The sequence below is a fragment of the Vigna radiata genome, chromosome 8 (genome assembly GCF_000741045.1).
Source record: "Vigna radiata var. radiata cultivar VC1973A chromosome 8, Vradiata_ver6, whole genome shotgun sequence".
Classification (NCBI taxonomy): Eukaryota; Viridiplantae; Streptophyta; class Magnoliopsida; order Fabales; family Fabaceae; genus Vigna; species Vigna radiata.
Genome location: NC_028358.1, coordinates 31,400,636 through 31,418,957, shown reverse-complemented (window position 1 = coordinate 31,418,957; position 18,322 = coordinate 31,400,636). Strand labels below are relative to the sequence as shown.

The window sequence follows — 18,322 nt, the reverse complement described above, 5'->3', positions numbered from 1 at the left end:
TAATTTTAAAATTTAATTTAAAATAAAAAAATAAATGGTAGTTATGAAAAATCCTGAGACAAGTTATTAGCTTTTATTATATATTTTTTAAAAGGTAGTTGTTTTTTAAAATAAAAAATAAAATAAAAAGTAATTGTTTTTTTAACCCATACGGGTTTTATAAACCCATACGGGTTCTGTAAACCCATACGGGTTCTAAAAATCAAGACAGGTTCTATAAACCTAGAAAGGTTCTATAAATCCACACAGGTTCTATAAAGTTATGAAAAAAAAAAATTGCAAAAGATATCTTTTAAATCATGGAAAATATATTGTCCGTGGATGTGATCCAACCATTTTTAAAAAACAACGTAAATATAAAAATTATATCTATTTAAAAATATTATAATTAAAAATATTCCTTAAATAGTAAAAAATAACTACTTTTTTTTTAAATAATTAATAAATAACTACCTATTTTCATTTTTTATTTAATTTAAATTTTAAAATTACTAAAATATTCTTATATTTAAAATATTTTTTTTAAATAAAAATATTTCTGTAATCTAAAATTTAATATACTTTCCTAAAATATACCGTCTATAAAAGGAGTTGCGAACTGCGTGACTGGTCTCCGCTACCGTCTACCTTTTTCATTTATCTGTGTTAGGGTTTTTAGATATCAGGATTGTTCTCCTTCCCTCAAATTCACCTTATTAGCTTTTTCAAAGTTCAGAATAGTTAGCGTCCTCCGTATAACTGCGGTTTTAAACCGACATTTGTCCGTACCCAAGATTCTTACGAAGATCGAAATTCTTCCGCGTCTTTGTTTTGGCTACGCTTCAACGCGGACAACGACGTATGGCTTCTTCCTCAATAATCACTCCTGAAGATGTGTTGGAGTCGCTGATGAATGACGGCTCAATTGATGCCCTCAGATTGAAGATCATCAACCAGCTCAAAGCCAATGTAATTAGTAATTACTACACTCCTTTTTTTTAGATGTCGAATCCTGGTATAAATATTTTGGAGTTCTAATAGCGTCTTTACCTGTCTATTTCTCTTCAACTTCCTCTGATCTTTAGTCTGAACGTTTTTGTGTTGTTTCATACAGGAGGAATTGAAGAGTACTACTATAAAGATGGCCGAACAGAGCAAGGTTCTTAACACCCCCGGTGCTGAAAAACAGACTAAAAGAGAGCTCTTTGATGCTCTTCGGCAAGAACTTGAGTAAGTGATACATGAACCTAAATGTTCTATATTCTGAACTCTGAATTTTGTTAGAGGGTTATGGTCTTTGAAACTATTCTTATATAGAACATAAATCAAATCTGTGCACTTCAGACAAGTCCTGTCATGTTTCAAATTAGCTAAAAGGCATGTATATTGATAAAGTGCAGCTGCCTCCGTAGCACTGCTGCATTGGCCAGTGTGAACAGTACTCCCGCTACACATGAAAATAGCAATTATGCTAGGGTCTGCAGTACATTTCAATATGTTAGTCTGCAAATTAAAAATCGCTTATCATTAATAAAAGTTAACGGAAGATACAATATATCACATAGACTTATACTAAGTCTGTATTATATTATATTTATTTTTTGTTATATGCATTTTAAGGTACATTTCAAAACATTATTTTCATATAATTATATAATGGAATACTATTAATTTTCCTAAGCTATATCTACCGGTGGCCAACTCGTTACTTATTTAGCTATTAACTTTTAATTTTATTCCTCACAAGGAATGATTGTCAAAACCTGAAAAGGCGACCCTTAATTAGTACTCGATGTTATGTCAATTTAAACTCTTAAATTTGATTTAGATCAATTTAAATTTCAATTTCTGTGGGTGCATAAAACCATAACTAGCTTTGCCTTTTCTTCCATCTCTGATCGGTTTCCTTCTTCTGTTGAGTATTTTTTTCTCCATTCTCTCTATTCCCATCGATTCTTCACAATACTTTCTAGCTTGTACCACTTTGCTGTATTCTATGTTCATTGTTGAACGTTCTAATACTCTTTAGCTGACAGTACCTAACCAATCTGCAAATAAGCGACAACCAGTATGCAGAAGGGATGAATAAATTATGTTTGGTCTTGTAATAGAATGGTACAAATATTTGAAGAGGCTCAAATTCTGTCCCAACTCCGGACTTGGTTTCCAAGTTTTGAACATACGGGGATCTATTCTGCTTGCATGATGTTATTTTACTCAACAATTAAATAGTGGAATAATTTTTGATGCAAGGGAGAACATCCTACAATTAAGGTGTGATCATTCTGGAATATTTTTTAGTTTTCAAATTTATCTCTTTACTATGCAATTATCCATAGCATCGGGGAAAATCTTCTCAAAGATCAGTAATTTTCCACACACGCATTCTACTAGTCGGGTAATTTATTGACTGGACCATATTTTTGTGTTTTAAGTATGCTGGATCAACTTAAAAATTTAAGTTTCTTCTACTTTAGTGGTTTTTTGTTGTCTATCCAGCTTTGAAGTCACAGATTATTCTAGGTTACCAAACTTCGAAATTCAAATCTATTGTCTTTTCATCCTCCAGCCACCATCCAGAAAATCCAAAGGTGTGTAGATTTGTGGTCACCTTTTGGAATCTCTGCATAAGATCCAACCTTATCTCTTTGGGGGCTTTTTACCTCTTGCATAAGTTGCACCAGTGTTGCTGCCAGTGCCTAGATTTGCATGCTCAAATTTGGTTCTTTGTGGTCATCTCCAAATCGATGTAGGATAACAATGCTTAGGTGCCTGTTATTAAGGAACCATGTGTCTGCATCAAAATCATCGTTCTGTCATCTGTGTATAGACTGAGTTTGAGTAACTAAATTAATGTCAATTTTCTTATAATTGTTGCGAGGTCTACACTAATGTCAAAATTCTGAAGAGGCCAAAACCAAAGTGATAGTTATTAATTTTCAGAGGATTGCCGCAGGGATTTACTCATTTCTGCTATTAACCTTTTATACCCTGCCCCACAACGATTTTGCATGTTTGGAAAGTAGAAGCCGTGTGTTTGGGATTGGAAGGGTTAAAACAATATATAAGCAGGGCTCCTCAATGTACAGCTACTTGGTAGTACAAACTTCAAGATAATTCTTAGTCGCTCTTTATGGCACACTCCATTAAGTGCTTCTATTTACCCTCTTATTCCTGAATATCTATTGTGTTTTGTTGTAGATGTTCATGTAGGCCTTGGAAGAATTCTTACATTTTTAGAAATCATTATTCCCAATAGGATTGTATCTTCATGATTATCATTATATATCTTTTTGTTAAAATATATTGATCTGCTACTTGGTTCTCTTGTCGTCTGTATTTTTCTTACATCAATGTTTATTTCATGCAGAGCTTCTGTACTCGAAAAAGCCTCAAAATCAGTTTGGGATTTAATTGTAGACAATAATGGCCTGGGAAAGGAGATAAGTGAAACTGTTGAGCGAGTGTTTTGTCGACTGAGTGGCCAGGAACCTCCATTGTTTCCACTTCCTAATGGAGAGCAGCAATCTGAAAAGGAGGCTGGCAACAGAAAAGAAAAAGGCAAGGGAAAGCAGAAGGAAAATGAAATCCCAAATACAAATACTCCGTCAAAGAAAAGAAGCTTCAGTGAAATAAATTTGGAAGGACCAGATGAAACTTCAACCAGGTTCTCTGATCCCGCGGCAGTATTGGAAGGTTCTGGCAAATCACCTGTATCAATTTCGAAGACTTGAGTTGCAAATTCGACAATCCTTTTGTAACTGCAGTGATCAAATCTGGTAAATATATTACATTGACACTTTGTAGAACTTCACTGCAGTTTGGATGAATCTTGGCACTGAAAGTTGTGTGCTATGCAACAATCATTATGTATGCTATACCTACAATTGATGAAATTCATTAATGAAACTTAAAAAGTCTGTTGTTGATTGACTAATCTTCTTATTTTAGTTTTGTGAAGTTTGATAGAGGAGATTTGTGTGTTACAATGTGCGTATCATGGTATGTGCCATAAAGCTTGAAGCCCTCTTGATTTGCATTGAATCTTACAACATAATTCAATTGGCCTAAAACAGTTAAATTTTCAGGCTACTGACCATATCCAGCTTGAAAAAACTTGAAAAAACTTGTTATATATATATACACACACACACACATATATATATATATGTATATATGTATATGTGTATATATATATATATATATATATATATATATATATATATATAATTTTAAGTGACTTTTAACTGTTTTCATAAAGTGAATTGAGACTTACTGTGTTGTTATGAACAATCCTTTATTATCTGCATTGTTGTGACTGTGTACATATTGATTTTTACATTAGCTTTTTCATTCATTATTAGATCGACATTTGCTAATGATAATGGTCTTTGTTTCGGTTGCGTTTTAGTAGTAAACAGTCAAGTGGTGGAAAATAAAAGACATTATAAGGAAGCTTTTAAACAGAAGTTTTTGGTGCGCTGTTAAAACATATTTTAATTAATTTTTAGAGTGATTTATAAAATTTGGAGTATATGTTCTAATATGAATCAGAACACTACCATGAGTAGTTACATGGCTTCAATTCTCTAAATTTATGAAATTAAGGTAAATAGTAATTGTTGAGAGTCTAATCATTGGGTTATTTATCAAGAAAGCATTCTTTTTGCTTTTGGAGCGCGGGATGCCTACAACTACAAGCTCCGCAATTGCTTTCGCAAGATTCTCGCGTGACATTATTACTATGGTTAGTGTTGGTGGCTCAATATATTTTTTAACATTAAAAAGTTAAATATCCGAACACCTCACTCGTTGTTTTCTTTGTTCAATATAGGTACATATGCAAATATTTTGGAATACCTCTAGGGGTTCTTTAGGATCGAAGGAGTTGTTCATTTTTGAATCTTTACAAATGAACGAAGGTAAGTGCCTCCACCTTCAACCTATCAAGTTGGAATGGAAGATTTCTTTCATCTAACTTGATCTGATCATTATGGAATCAGATTCTACTTGTACCCAGTATCCGTTAATCTTATCAACATTAAAAAACAGAAGCCTAGATTTACCAAAGAAAAAATATTTTTATAGACTATTTCAGCCCATAATTCTATCTATCTATATAGAACTTCTATTCTACTAAGTTTCTTGGTCAATGTTTCTCCTAAAAAAATAAACTTATATGAATACTCAGAAATCTGGACTGAATATGTCCGTTGGATAAAACATCTGTTGAACCGGTGTGGAAACATGTTTAATTACTATAAAATTTATTTCAAGAGAAAATTTTAAAAATCAGAAATTTGGTAAAACAACCGCGAGAAATACTCGTCTATAACATGTCAATAGAAGTTTAATATAATACCATTTTAACGGTTTTCTTAAAAAGTAATATTATAAACATAAAATATTTTCTTTTTTATCCTAAATATTGATAAATATTAATGTATATTATTGGAATTTTGACATAAATATACTCATGTATGATCTGAATTTTTAGGTTTTACCGTTGCAAAGTGTTAACTGTGCTACTATTCTAAAATTAGATTATGTTTCTTTTAATTAATACTAATTCAATCATTGTACACCACCATAAAAAATAGGTGACAGGTTGTCCTTTTTTAATCTTTCAGAATTTTTCTATTTGAAACAAGTCAACGAGGCAGAAAATCACCTATTTGTTGGGCGAAATGCACTCGCTAAGCGAGAATGAGAATGTTTTTGCGAAAAGTAAGAGAAATAGGAATGTTTCACTAGCTGTGAAATAAGACACGAATTTATGAAAATTGTTCTCAGAGGTCTTGTTTGTTAAGCGAGTGAAACACCGATGAATTTTTGTTCCTCCGTAGGAAAGGGGTTGCATATAAGATGAGAAAGGTTAAGATATGAAGTGTTTTAAAATGTGTTTAAATGTCGATTAATTATTGAAAGAGAGATGCAATGTAAGTAATGAATGAGAAGAAAATGTTTAGATATAAATGTGATGATGCATGTGATGAATGAGATGAAAATGTTTAGATCTAAATGTGATGATGCATGTGATGAATGAGATGAAAATGTTTAGATCTAAATGTGATGATGCATGTGATCAAGCATATTGTATATGTGATTGGTGTTGATGAAGGTGGAATGACTTTCAAGGAAGAAAATATTTCATTTTAGTGTTAATGTGTATTGAATAGGGATTCAAATAGGAGATTATTTGGATTTTATTAAGTTTTTTAACTCACATAAAAGAGATATTTAGGTAGTGAAGATTTCTAGGATGGGATTTAGTTTGAAAGAGAATCTTTGAGGCATGTCATGGTGAGTTTACTCTATAATATGAGATGAGAGTGATAAATTTTCGAAATTTATATGACCGGTGTAAAATCCTCGAGTTTAAGTTTTATTCTTTCTAAATATACTTTATTTGTTATTTGTTATGATCGTGTAGTTTTGCACAAGAGCAAGAGATAATGGAGGTGAGGGCTTGCAATAGTGATATAGTCCTGAAATATGTAGATGGGAAAAGCTACTTATGTATAGATTCTTTTGTATTACATAAAGTTTCTATTCTTTTGATCAAGTATTATGTTTTGAAAAAAAAATGTAAATTAATGACAATTATTAGAATACATGGAGTATACTTATATAGTTATTATGTTTATTATCAATTATAAAATTATTTAATTAATAGAATAGTTATACTAATATGAAATGGTACAATCCCTCATAATTAGATAAATATTTTCTATCAATAATCATGTCTTATTTTTTATAAGTCCATAAATGCATTTCTTAACATTTTTGTCAATAAACTTTATAAAAGGTTATGTTCATAAAAAATGATTTGGTCTTAAAGGTATAAATTAATAATTGATAGAAAAGAAAGAGTTGTGAGACTTGCATTAAAATTTCAGGAGTGTATATATTTGTATATCTTTCAATAAAAAGCTTCACTTTTTTTCTTTCTTTATTTGTTTTAATTACTGGTTCCAATTTTAATTGGATAGTTGAAAGGATATTTTTTTTTTAGTTTTTGTTTCAAAGGTCATTTCCATTAGTTTCGTATCAATGAGGTCAAGGACATATGCTAGTTTTTTTTTGTCTTTTTAATTTTCTAAATAATATATTTTTAATTTTTTTTATGTATTAGTATCATGTGTCAAGTGGGGTCAAAATAAGTTAGAATATAGTTTGGATTGGATTGGATTTGAAAAAAATGTCACTTTTTGATATAGTCAATTTTTAACCCGACTTACTTAGCACCTACGGGTTGAATCTGTGGTGAACTGGATTGATTTGTCAGTCCACCTAAATTAATTTAGTTATTTATTATTTTATGTTTCAATATTATTAGTTAATATTCTTTTTATTGTATTGTAAATAAGGATAAACAAAAAGTTTAATAGGTTCGTAGGTTCCTATTTTTGCAGGTTAGTTCCAATTGGGTCTTTCTATTTTGGAAGTGCTCACTTGGGTTCTTCTTTTGGTAAAATTGAAACAATAATGTCCTTGTCGTTAATTTTAAAAGACGGCGTTAACTTTTTAATAAGGTGGCATGATGACTATACAATTCTGAATGACATGGCACAGTTTGGTTTGCATCATCGTTCCCAACTTTGAATGACATACCATAACTCTTCCCAACTCTTTTCTTGAACTCTGCAACATCATCATTTAGAAGCATTGTCTAATGCCTGACTTTGAAGGAAAACATCACGAAAATTTAATGGTTCACCCTCAACATCAGAATCGTAGTAAAGAATCAGGGATGGTCTCTTTGGGTTCTCCTTGGTTTGTTAATTGCATCTCTGAATCTCTTGAAGCATAACCACCCATCTTTTAAACAACTACACTCTCTCAGGCCCCTGTAAGAGATAGCAGCGTCTTCCAACTTCTTTATGGTCTTAGCAACACTTTTGTAATTCATAGCACCAATGTGGTCCTAAAGGATTTTGGCACCCTCATCAATGACTTGATCGGCTTGCTGTATGATGATGTCAGCGTAGTTCCTGACGATGCAAGTGAGGTTGTTATTGTTGCCGACTTCGATGACTTGTTCACCGCAGATCTCAGCCACGACATGATTGCTCTCGGCCACTCCGAATGGAAATTCGACGATTGAAGAGCGAGGCAACAAATTTATTTAGGGTTTCCAATCTTCAGCCAAGAGCAAGATAAAATGGGAGCCTATTTTTTTTCCTGATTACTTTTTCACACAACAAAAAAAAAACAAAAAAAGGAAACGAACACGAAAGCAACAGTAATGACAGAGGGCTTCGACGGCTAAAGATTGTCGTTCTAGAACAACGACAACATCCGATTAAAAGGTGAGTGGGTAGCGGCGGCTCACGGTGAGGAGTTTGACGACAAGCGCCACGACTACAACGACGTAGGGCTCACCGATCTGGAGCGATTCAGATCTCCCCTATTTTGGTCCATTTGTTTCCAACTTTGCAGAATCTGAAAAAAAAATTTTCTTTCAATGGTTTCGGGGAAGATCCGGTTGATCCGATCCTCATGAATCTCAAAATCTCATCGTTTAGTGAATAGCAAGAGAGTGACCTTAGAGAAAGCACAAGTCTTTTGAACAAAAATGTTGGACACCAACATAATTAACGGAGGGTCATGCCACAGAAAAAAAATTGTCTTCTATTTTTATAACTGAGAAAAAGGAGTATCCAAATTCCAAGGAAGTTATCTAGTTTCAGATAACCCATTGGAAAAATGCAAGAACCCCATAACATCAAAACTGCAAGAGGAAGGGGAAGGGAAAGGAAGAGGAAGGGAAGAAGGTTTCCAAACAAAGAAATTTTACTGTGCCACGTGATAATTAAATAACACATCAACATGCCACCTCGCTAAAAAGTTAATGTCGTTCACTAAAATTAACGGTAAGGACATTGTTGGATCAATTTTACCAAAATAGGGATGTAATTGAGCACTTCCAAAATAGGAGGACCCAATGTAAGATCACACCATCCGTAAGACCCTCCGATCTATTTGCTAGGGCCATGAATTTGAGGTAGTACTCTGAAACTGTTCCAGAATGATACACTTTGAACAATTCTATAGTAGGTGAGTCAAAAGGAGATGGACCGAAATGACTTTCCAAAGCTCTCGTCAAATCTGACCATGTGCGAACTACTACCATACGATGCAACATTTAAAACCACGAAATCACATCCTTCTCAAAATGAATAGAAGCAATCTCCACTCTCTCGTGATCAGGAGTATGATGATAATTAAAAAATTGCTCAGCTTTGAAAATCCATTCTAACGCCGGTGTGGTGCCATCAAAGTGAGGAAAACGCAAGGATATGTTGCGTACTGGCACTGCAGAAACAGAAGGAGTCACCAGCAAGGGCGAACCAGTTGAGTTCGAAGCATCAATGTGCCGATTGTCGCTAGACGTGAATGAATCGAACAATTTCTGCATCTAATCCATATGGTCATTGTTAGCTGTTTGAAATTGCATGAGTAAATCGCGATTAGCTTTGTCACGATCTGGTTGTTTCTCGATCTAATTCAAAATGGAAGTGAGTTGGGTTTGCGTATCTTTCATTCGAGTATTTTCAGCCATTGACGTTAATAAAAGCACCAAAATGTAACAGGGAGTTTTATTGAAATAGAGATATAACAGTAAAATCTATGCAATTGTTTATGTGTGGAACAAGTTTGTAAGAAAATAACAATATAAGAAGACTAAAACAATATTCTATCAAGAATTCCCCATGGATGTGATTCAACCTGAGAAGGAGAAGAGGAGAATTTAGTATAAGAGGATATTTCTGTTAAAGATAGAATCAGAGTTCAGCAGAGAAGAAAGGAAGTGGTTCATACCAAAATTGTTTCTTTTCACCAAACGAAATCCCTTAAAAGCACATTCTCCCTACGTGCTCTCACCCTTTTACACATGTCATTTCTCTTATTTGTTTCTTCCACGTGACCCTTGCTGACAGTTGTCTTTCCCTCCAATTCTTCTACATTCTCAACCTTTCGATTCAAACATTTTCTATCATTCAGTGTAGGAGTCTCTTTATATGTTACACTTGATTAATGATATAATATTTTTAAAATATATCTAAAGCCTATTAACGAAAGATGACCTAAATAAAAGTACCACCTTATTCACAAACCATCATTCAATATTATAATAAATCTCTTTTTTATTTTTATCTTTAATAAATTTAGTAGCCTACTTAAGTTGGAGTATGATATTGTATAAATTGACCAAACTTTGTTATTTAGAAGTAGATAAGGACGAGAGCAATCATAAATCACTAATAGGTTTAGTTCCTAATAATATAAACTTTGATAATATGTATCACATGCCCAAATACACTCATATTTTCTAGAAGAGGAATCACAAACTTTATGCCAAATATTTTATAAATGAATGAGATGCAATCCTAGGGCGGAGTAAACTATAAAAGCACGACGCAACGTACTTTCAAACTTTTTCTAATGTTATCTCTATCCACTCCCATAGCAGCATGACATCGCAATATGCGATGGCTTTTAGATTACATAGGACGATGCCAATTTGAAGTGACATTAGATTTTCTACATGAAAAAACCGTCACATGCGTTTTAGTTTTTAAAACATAAAGGTGGTATCCACGTAACCATGATACTATTTCTTAAACCATGGCGAATCACTGTTGGTAATTCTGAACCAGATGAAAGAATGACACACCTAACACGTGGATGGCTTTTTGAAGCTTTGTGACTATAACACAATCTCACACGTAGATTCTTACCAATATTATATAGTCTCTGCGTGCGTGCGTGCTCTGAACCGTGCACATATAAGATTGTACTTTTGCATTGTAGTAATGCGTCTGCAGGTTCATGCATCAGCATTGAAACCCTGTTAATGGTGTGACCTATCAAATCTCATGGTGGGTCTCCACTCTCCACTCTCCACTCTGCAAATGCAATTGGGTAGTTTTCGTGGATTCAAACAGTACTCATACATAGCCGTCTTAGTCTCCAATCATTACTTCCATGCCAATGCAAATCATTTCACAATTGCTTCATCATCACTAAAATTTGTTGACATTTCTGTCATGTCACCAAAATAAGACACTCATTTCATTTCATATTTCATATTTATGTATGTTATGGTGAGTTGAATTGATGGGATAAAGAGAAGTGTCTCAAATGACGGCAAACTTAGAGGTTTAAAGAAGGAAGAAAATGGAGTGACGTGACGTTTAGGATATAATTGTTATGAAGTGGAATGTGAGAGATGAAGAAATGAATAAAGTAATGAGAAAATATGGATACGCGTGAGCATGTAGAAAGATTTGGCAGCTCTTGTTACGTCAGAAAATCTGGAAGCATCTCTTTCTTTGGGCGTCGTCAAACTGGGAGTCATCTGATCACTTTCTGTCATTCTCGTTGAGAGTGGAAAGAAAGGAAGAAAGAAAGAAAAAGAAAAGCACCAACGTTGAAGAGAATAGTAGCAGTGTTCATATGCTGCTGCTGCTTTTTTCAATTATCAAGTTGGAAAGTTACATGGAACATTTTCAATTAAGTCGTGTAATTATTATTAGCCACCTCCATTCTTCTATTTTCTCCCTTTTTAACTCTTGATTATTTATTTAATACTACTTTCTTTGTTGAACTTGTTTGACTTTTCTAGATTTATCTTTCCATCATCAGAGCTCTTAACATGCTAATCACCTTTTAAGAAGTAGTAAGAATGAATTGCTCATTCGCGAGCCATTTTTCAAACTATGATGACAAATATTTGATGGGTAGATTGATTTAAGATGGTTTATACCTATTTCTGCATCCAATCATTAATTTAAATGCTTTTTCAAGAGTATGGAAATAATGATAAATGATGTGATCGATAAGGTAGAGCAAAAGAAGTGTAAACAAACAGAAACTTATATTAATTCTCTCTTGAATAAAAAAGTTGCATTCAACTGGTCAGTAACCTTAAAATATAAATACAAGGAAAATATCTAAGAATTAAGATATTAAGCTCTATAATACTTTGAATTTAATTATAAAATCAACTTGAAAAACCTCCTTCATAAAACTATAGAAGAGAAAATAATCAATAAAAAAGCAAAATCAATTAGTAAAATTCAGCACAATAGAAAAACACAGACAAAGTTGTATTTATTTTTAATTAACTATTATAATTTATGTATATGTTTTCCCCAGACAACAACCAGTACACAAAGTTATATTTATTTTTAATTAACTATATTTATATATTTTGATCATATTTTGTAATTAAGTTATACAATTTAGATTTATTTTCCTCGTATTCTAATCTCTTGCATGAAGGACTTAAGAGAGTAAAATGTTTGAATTTGCACTCAGAAAATGAGTTATTAAAATTAGGCTTTTATTTATTTTGTTACAAGAAAATTTGTTCATAAAGATTGAATTAGTAGTAGGTAAATTTAAAGAATTAGTCACTAAAATAAATACGTACTATGTTAAAATTAAAATTTAAAATAATTAACATATTTAATTTTTAATTTTTAAGACTGTTTAATATTAATTCAAAAACTTATTCAATGACAAAAGAGCGTAATTTGAAGACTAACATTCTTAACTTCTAAAACATTTTATAAGTTAATATGAATTTTAAAATATTTTATAACTTAATATGTACCATGATTGAATACATTTTTTTTTCTCTAAATCAATTTTTATCTAATGAATTTTGTTCAGATGTGTTTTATTTCCCTATTAGTATTTCATATACATACATACATACACACACACACACATATATATATATATATATATATATATATATATATATATATATATATATATATAATATATAATTTTAAACTTTTTAATATATACTATTATATATTATTACAAGAAAATCAATAAATACCAACCAAATTTAGAAATAAAAAAAATATTTTATCAATATATTAATTAAATTAGACATTATTTTATAAACTAAAAATTATTAATATTTAAAACAATATTTATTATCAAGAAAATTATATATAATTTGTAAATTAGATTTTAACTTGACCTCTAACATGACCTGTTAAGGTTTTAGCTACTTATTTAATATAAATCAATAATACTTACTTAGTATTAATAATAGACACAAAATGGTTTTAGTTAATGTTAAAGACAACTTTAAACTCTAATTTAATAACTAATTATAATTTTTTTTATTACTGATATAGGCTATTTTAAATAAAAAAATAGTTTATAAAATTATGTCTAATTCATAATTAATTATTTTTGTTTTTTGTTATTTAATGATTTTCTTATATGATAGGTAAGTTTTGATTGATGTTTGTATGCTTGTATGACAATTGGATTGTTTAATTGAGTTGTCTTAGAAGATATGACCTGTTGAGTTGAATTAGGAAGCTTGAATCGTCTTAGATATAATGTGATTGAAACTCTATTATAATTGGAGGATTGAGCCTTTATTTGGAGTGAATTGTATTGTTGAAATGCACGTGATATGAGAATGTGTTGATTTGAACATCTATGGTTAGTGTTAGACTAGTTTTACAAGATTGGAATGACATAAATCTACATAATTCTGTTCTGCGAAATTATGCATACTCGTTAAGCAAGCATATATACTTGCTGGACAAAGTAAAAGTCAAAGTTTATTGACTTGATGGTCGTTGGGCAACTTTTGGGAGAGTTTAAGTTTTTAAGTTCTAGTGATCTTCCTGCTGGGCAAGCAAATTTGGTCTTTTGAGCGAGTATGCTATCAGGCCCTAGTGGAACGAGTAGATTTGGTGGCTGAACAAGAGTGCTTTCGCTGAGTGAGTAGATCTGGTGGCTGAACAATGGGCTTTCGCTGAGTGAACAAATCTAGTGGTTGACCAAAAATACCAAAATTTTAACTAAGTTTTCATATACCTTTTATAATGTGTTTAATGAGTGTGATTATCTGAATGTTAAAAACAATTATTGGTTTATAATATGATTATGACTATGTATGGTGTTTATTCATGTATGATAATATGATGACAAGGAGGAATTGGTTGGTGATATTGTTAGTATGTGCTTTGACATGTGGGGATTCTAAAAGCAAGCATCTTGATATACTACCAACCATTTAATTCATATCCATATAAATGGAGTAGGGGAAATAATGGTAGAAGGTCCTTTACCTTGGACTTTTGGTCTCAAGTGTGAAAGATTAACCTCGTGAGTAGTAAGGTGATAACCCCTAATGACTCTGTAGAATATAAATTATAAATACTATTACGGGTGTACACCTATATTGAATACATATATCAAAACATGTATTCAGATAATTGAGTCTAACTGATTAGATGTTTATATGAGTTATAAAATGTTGAACTAATATGTGATGTATTAAATTGTTTATGAAGTTTTTTGAACACAAGTTTATCTTGTTATCTCTTTTGTTAACTTTGATGTCCTGTTCACCTTATTGGTGTAAACAAATGAGAGATAAGTGTTGAAACATCTATGATGGAGGACGGTGATGTTGTAGAGCATCTTCTTGATGGTCTAGTAATTATGTTTAACTCTCTTAAATATATTTATTATTATAATTATTTTCTTCTATATATAACTGTATTAATACTATATCTATAAGTTGAGACAAATTTATTTTGTTTTATCAATTATGGTAAACTGTTAAAATTGAAATGTTATATTATCTATTTAATTTTAATTTTTCTTTAGTATCTACATATAATTACTCATGCATATAATTATTTTAATGTAATCAATACTTTCAAATATAAGTCTTAAACATATATTCAACTTTAATTATTAAATATTTCTAAAAAAATATCAATGGAAATACCAAGTAAAACTCATAAAAGTTATGTGATTTCTTACTAGTCTTAATTAACCTTAACTTGGATTTAAAATACATAACCAAGCATAAAATTTGGAAAAGCCTTTTTCTTTAAAAAATAAAGAACAAAAATAGGGTTATTAATCAAAGCACAATTTTTAGCCTAACTTGAGAATGTTTGGGAAAAATTGAATTGATCTGAATAGAACCTATTTTAGGAAGCTTCTACTTAAGTTAAATTAATCCACTAATTACTTTTTTATCATCAAAAATGGTCTTAGTCCACTTTGTTCAGACTTTAAAGATAAACACTAATTAAAAATCATGAACACACCCTGTACGAGATAATATATAAGGAGTAACATAGCTTCAATCCTCTGCATATTGAGCTTGCAGTATCTTCTATGGCACACAGCACTGCTTCCAGTGACAGTGTTTATCAAGAAGGATTCACCCACCACCAACACATTGCTATGACTTCATATAAATATAACTCTTCGGAGAATCAATTTCTGTATTTCTCATACCTTCACGATGACCACCACACAGAATATCATGATGATGCACAAACTGCGTCTAAAAGGGTATTATTTTTTGTCATGCATGCAAACTATAATAATATCAGTAGTATATTCAATTTCTCTACCTGCAGCCCCATGCATTGCATTTTCCTTTTTTCCTTTTAATTTTTCATAGAATTATCTTAATGATATATTTTATCGATAAATGTTAATTCTTATCATTTTATCAAAGGATTTTCCTTCTAAACTCATCTATCTCTTTCAACTTTACTATTAAACTGTATTATAATTCTGCGTTTTTTTCTTGTTTTTTGTACAGGCCCTGAAAGAATTTTCGCAGCTTCCACCACCCATCGGGTTGAAATTCACTTTGACTCCTGAAATGATGGAACCAAGTCAAGTTGCAGCAGCCAACAAAGTTGAGAAACTGAAGGCTGTGCAGTTTCCAATGAACATGCTCAGAATCGGCTACTTTAAGGTACGTAATTATTATATAATCTTGTAGGTCAAATGTAGAATGTTAAATTAATGCAGATACAAAATTGCTTTCTGTAAATACTTTTGACCTTTATCTTCCCTGACTTTAGCTTTTCCTTTTGCTTCTATCGCTAAGTTATTCTGCAAACAAATGTTCAAAATTGACAGCACCTGCAAATTTTGAAATGCAGTTTAGAAGCTTAAATAAAAACTATAATTTTCTTAACTTGAACAGATTTTGATAATATTGTCCACTTTGGAACAAGTCTTTACGGATTTGATTTTGGTATCACTTTAAAATATCTCTTATCAATGGAAATATCTTATGTGTATATAAACTTATGTTCATTTCTTATTTTTTATGATGTGAAATTTTGTTTGCACCCAACAATATAGTCTTAAAGACTAAATAGAATGATCAATTTCTTTAATTTTGTCAAACATGACATGAAAAAAAGAATACATTGAGTATTATTGAGTAGAATTTAATGATGCAGATTGAAGCTAAATATCCTTATGAATTAGTAGCTAAGTGTTATTACGCAAGACAAAAATTGATGTGGGAGATATTACACGATGGTTTGAAGTACAAAATTGAAATACAGTATCAGAATATATCAGCCATTCGAGCTGTTATCGAGGAACACTCACCTGGAGTTCTGGAAATTGAGGTATTTTTCCTTTATTATGTTACTTTAGAAAAAGAAAATGTCGAAACAAAAAACTATAGATTGAAGTTTTACATATACAATTTCGTTTAAAATGTTACCATAAATTTGTCTGTTGTCTTGAAGAAAAAGAAAGTAAGTTTTCAACAATTTTAAATTTATAGTAGTATAATAGTTAGTAATAAATATTAGTTTTAAAAAACAGGATTATATATAATTACTCATTGATAAGATGTTCATCTTAATTATTATAAAATGGATAATAAAATAAGAGGGTAGGAAAGTAAAGAAGTGGAAAGTGGGCCAAGATGAATAAAAAATGCAATTGCAATGTCACGTTGCCACTTGAGCTCTTCATTTCTTATTCATAAATTAATATATAAATTGATAATATCTATCACAAAAAAGTATGCACATTAAAATAATCACAAAGCAAGCTCAATGGATAATGAGTCCAAGTAAATCCAATCATCATTACGGATCAGTAGTCAACAATTTCATTCCTTCTTCCATTATTTTATTTGAATTAGTGTACAATAATTAAAAGTATAATTAAGTGTAGAATGTTTATAATTACAAAAAAATATATAATTAACTGTTAATATAATTAAAAATTATAACCTAAGAAATATATCAACTTATTGTATTTCAAAAGAAATCATTTTCTTTAGTTCTTTAAGAGATCGAAAAAAAATCCTAAAAAGTTGTTCATTATCGACAGTAAAATAATATTAAGTTAAACCTAAGATAATATACAGTAATTTAATAAACAGGTTGGTTATTTTTTATGTTTTTTTTTTTATATCATACTTATTATTGTTAAAAAAATCTAAAAAAATATTTATATTCATTATCCAACCTTACTTCTCTTAATTATTGTAAATAATATTAAAATTAGTAGATATAAAAATGAATTAAATGCACTGTTAATAGTTTGAAATTTCAAATGGATTTTTTTGACCTAACCTTTTAAGTGATTAAAATAGCTTAATGGCGAATATTATGTCCTACAGTTAGACAAAGTACCATCATTCTTTAGGGAGATTGAACCAAAGCCCAAAAAACATACCATGTGGACCATATCCAATGACTTCACCAATGCTCAAGCTTCACAATACCGGTATATTTTTAGTCTTTCTGCATTTTTTTTTCTTTTAATTTCTATGTTCAATTCAAAATTATATCTTCTGCTCACATATTTGGTCTATTTTTTTCAAGTTAAAAATAATTTTGAGAGCATGTTTTCAGATTTTATGTAAAACTAAAGTTACTTTTTTTATTTGGTTACAATTATAAAAATGCACATTTTATTTTTAACATGAATAATAGTTTGAGAAAAAATGATTTTCAGGAGGCACTATCTTGAATTTCCTCCTGGCGTTCTTGATCAACACTACATGAAGATATTGCAAAGCGATAACCGATTGCTGGAATTAAGCCGAAGAAGTTTTCCAAGTTCACATTCTGCTTATTTTAATTTGCATTTAGATGAAGGAACCACTCAATTTTCTATTGGTTATGATCTGCATCACATTGTCTACCCCTACTCCCTTAGCCTCTGAACATCTGCTTTTGTAATTCTCCATGCTTCATATTTCTAAATTTTCTTGCCATTTACGTTATGTATGGTTGGAAAATATGGGTGCATTTCTTTTTCGTTTATTAATTTTATCTTAGTATCATATACACATCTAGCCTACTTAGCTCAACCAGTAAAAGATTACTAAGAAAAGATAACAAGTTATATAATTCATACACTGATCAAATAAAGAATTCACACTATTATCTAATCACAAATATTTTTTTTTTATCTTTTACCATAACTGGGCTAAAAACTATTCCTACCATATTGTAATTAATTTACACCTCTTTTTTTTTTCTGAATGAATAAAAAACAT

The 18,322-nt window shown here is 30.7% G+C and overlaps 2 protein-coding genes across 6 annotated transcripts; both read left to right on the top strand.

Annotated features, from left to right (window-relative positions):
- The first annotated feature begins 597 nt into the window (after window positions 1-597).
- Window positions 598-6,604, top strand: LOC106772789. Of its 5 annotated transcripts, none has more exons than XR_001376628.2 (6): window positions 598-948; window positions 1,094-1,209; window positions 3,350-3,758; window positions 4,638-4,726; window positions 4,814-4,901; window positions 6,413-6,604. XR_001376628.2 is itself a non-coding variant. In XM_014659375.2 (3 exons), exons 1-3 carry the CDS (start codon window positions 841-843, stop codon window positions 3,711-3,713), a joined length of 588 nt encoding a protein of 195 aa, XP_014514861.1. In that variant the 5' UTR covers window positions 598-840; the 3' UTR covers window positions 3,714-3,912. The 5 variants fall into 5 exon arrangements, 1 of the variants encoding a protein (XP_014514861.1); XR_001376629.2 differs by lacking the exon at window positions 6,413-6,604 and adding an exon at window positions 5,610-6,406; XR_001376626.2 differs by lacking the exon at window positions 6,413-6,604 and having other exon boundaries at window positions 4,814-5,001.
- An 8,558-nt stretch (window positions 6,605-15,162) lies between these two features.
- LOC106770519 lies at window positions 15,163-18,178 on the top strand. The gene is made up of 5 exons (XM_022784815.1): window positions 15,163-15,342; window positions 15,599-15,757; window positions 16,254-16,511; window positions 17,411-17,544; window positions 17,776-18,178. Exons 1-5 carry the CDS (start codon window positions 15,163-15,165, stop codon window positions 17,984-17,986), a joined length of 942 nt encoding a protein of 313 aa, XP_022640536.1. The 3' UTR covers window positions 17,987-18,178.
- Window positions 18,179-18,322: the final 144 nt, after the last annotated feature.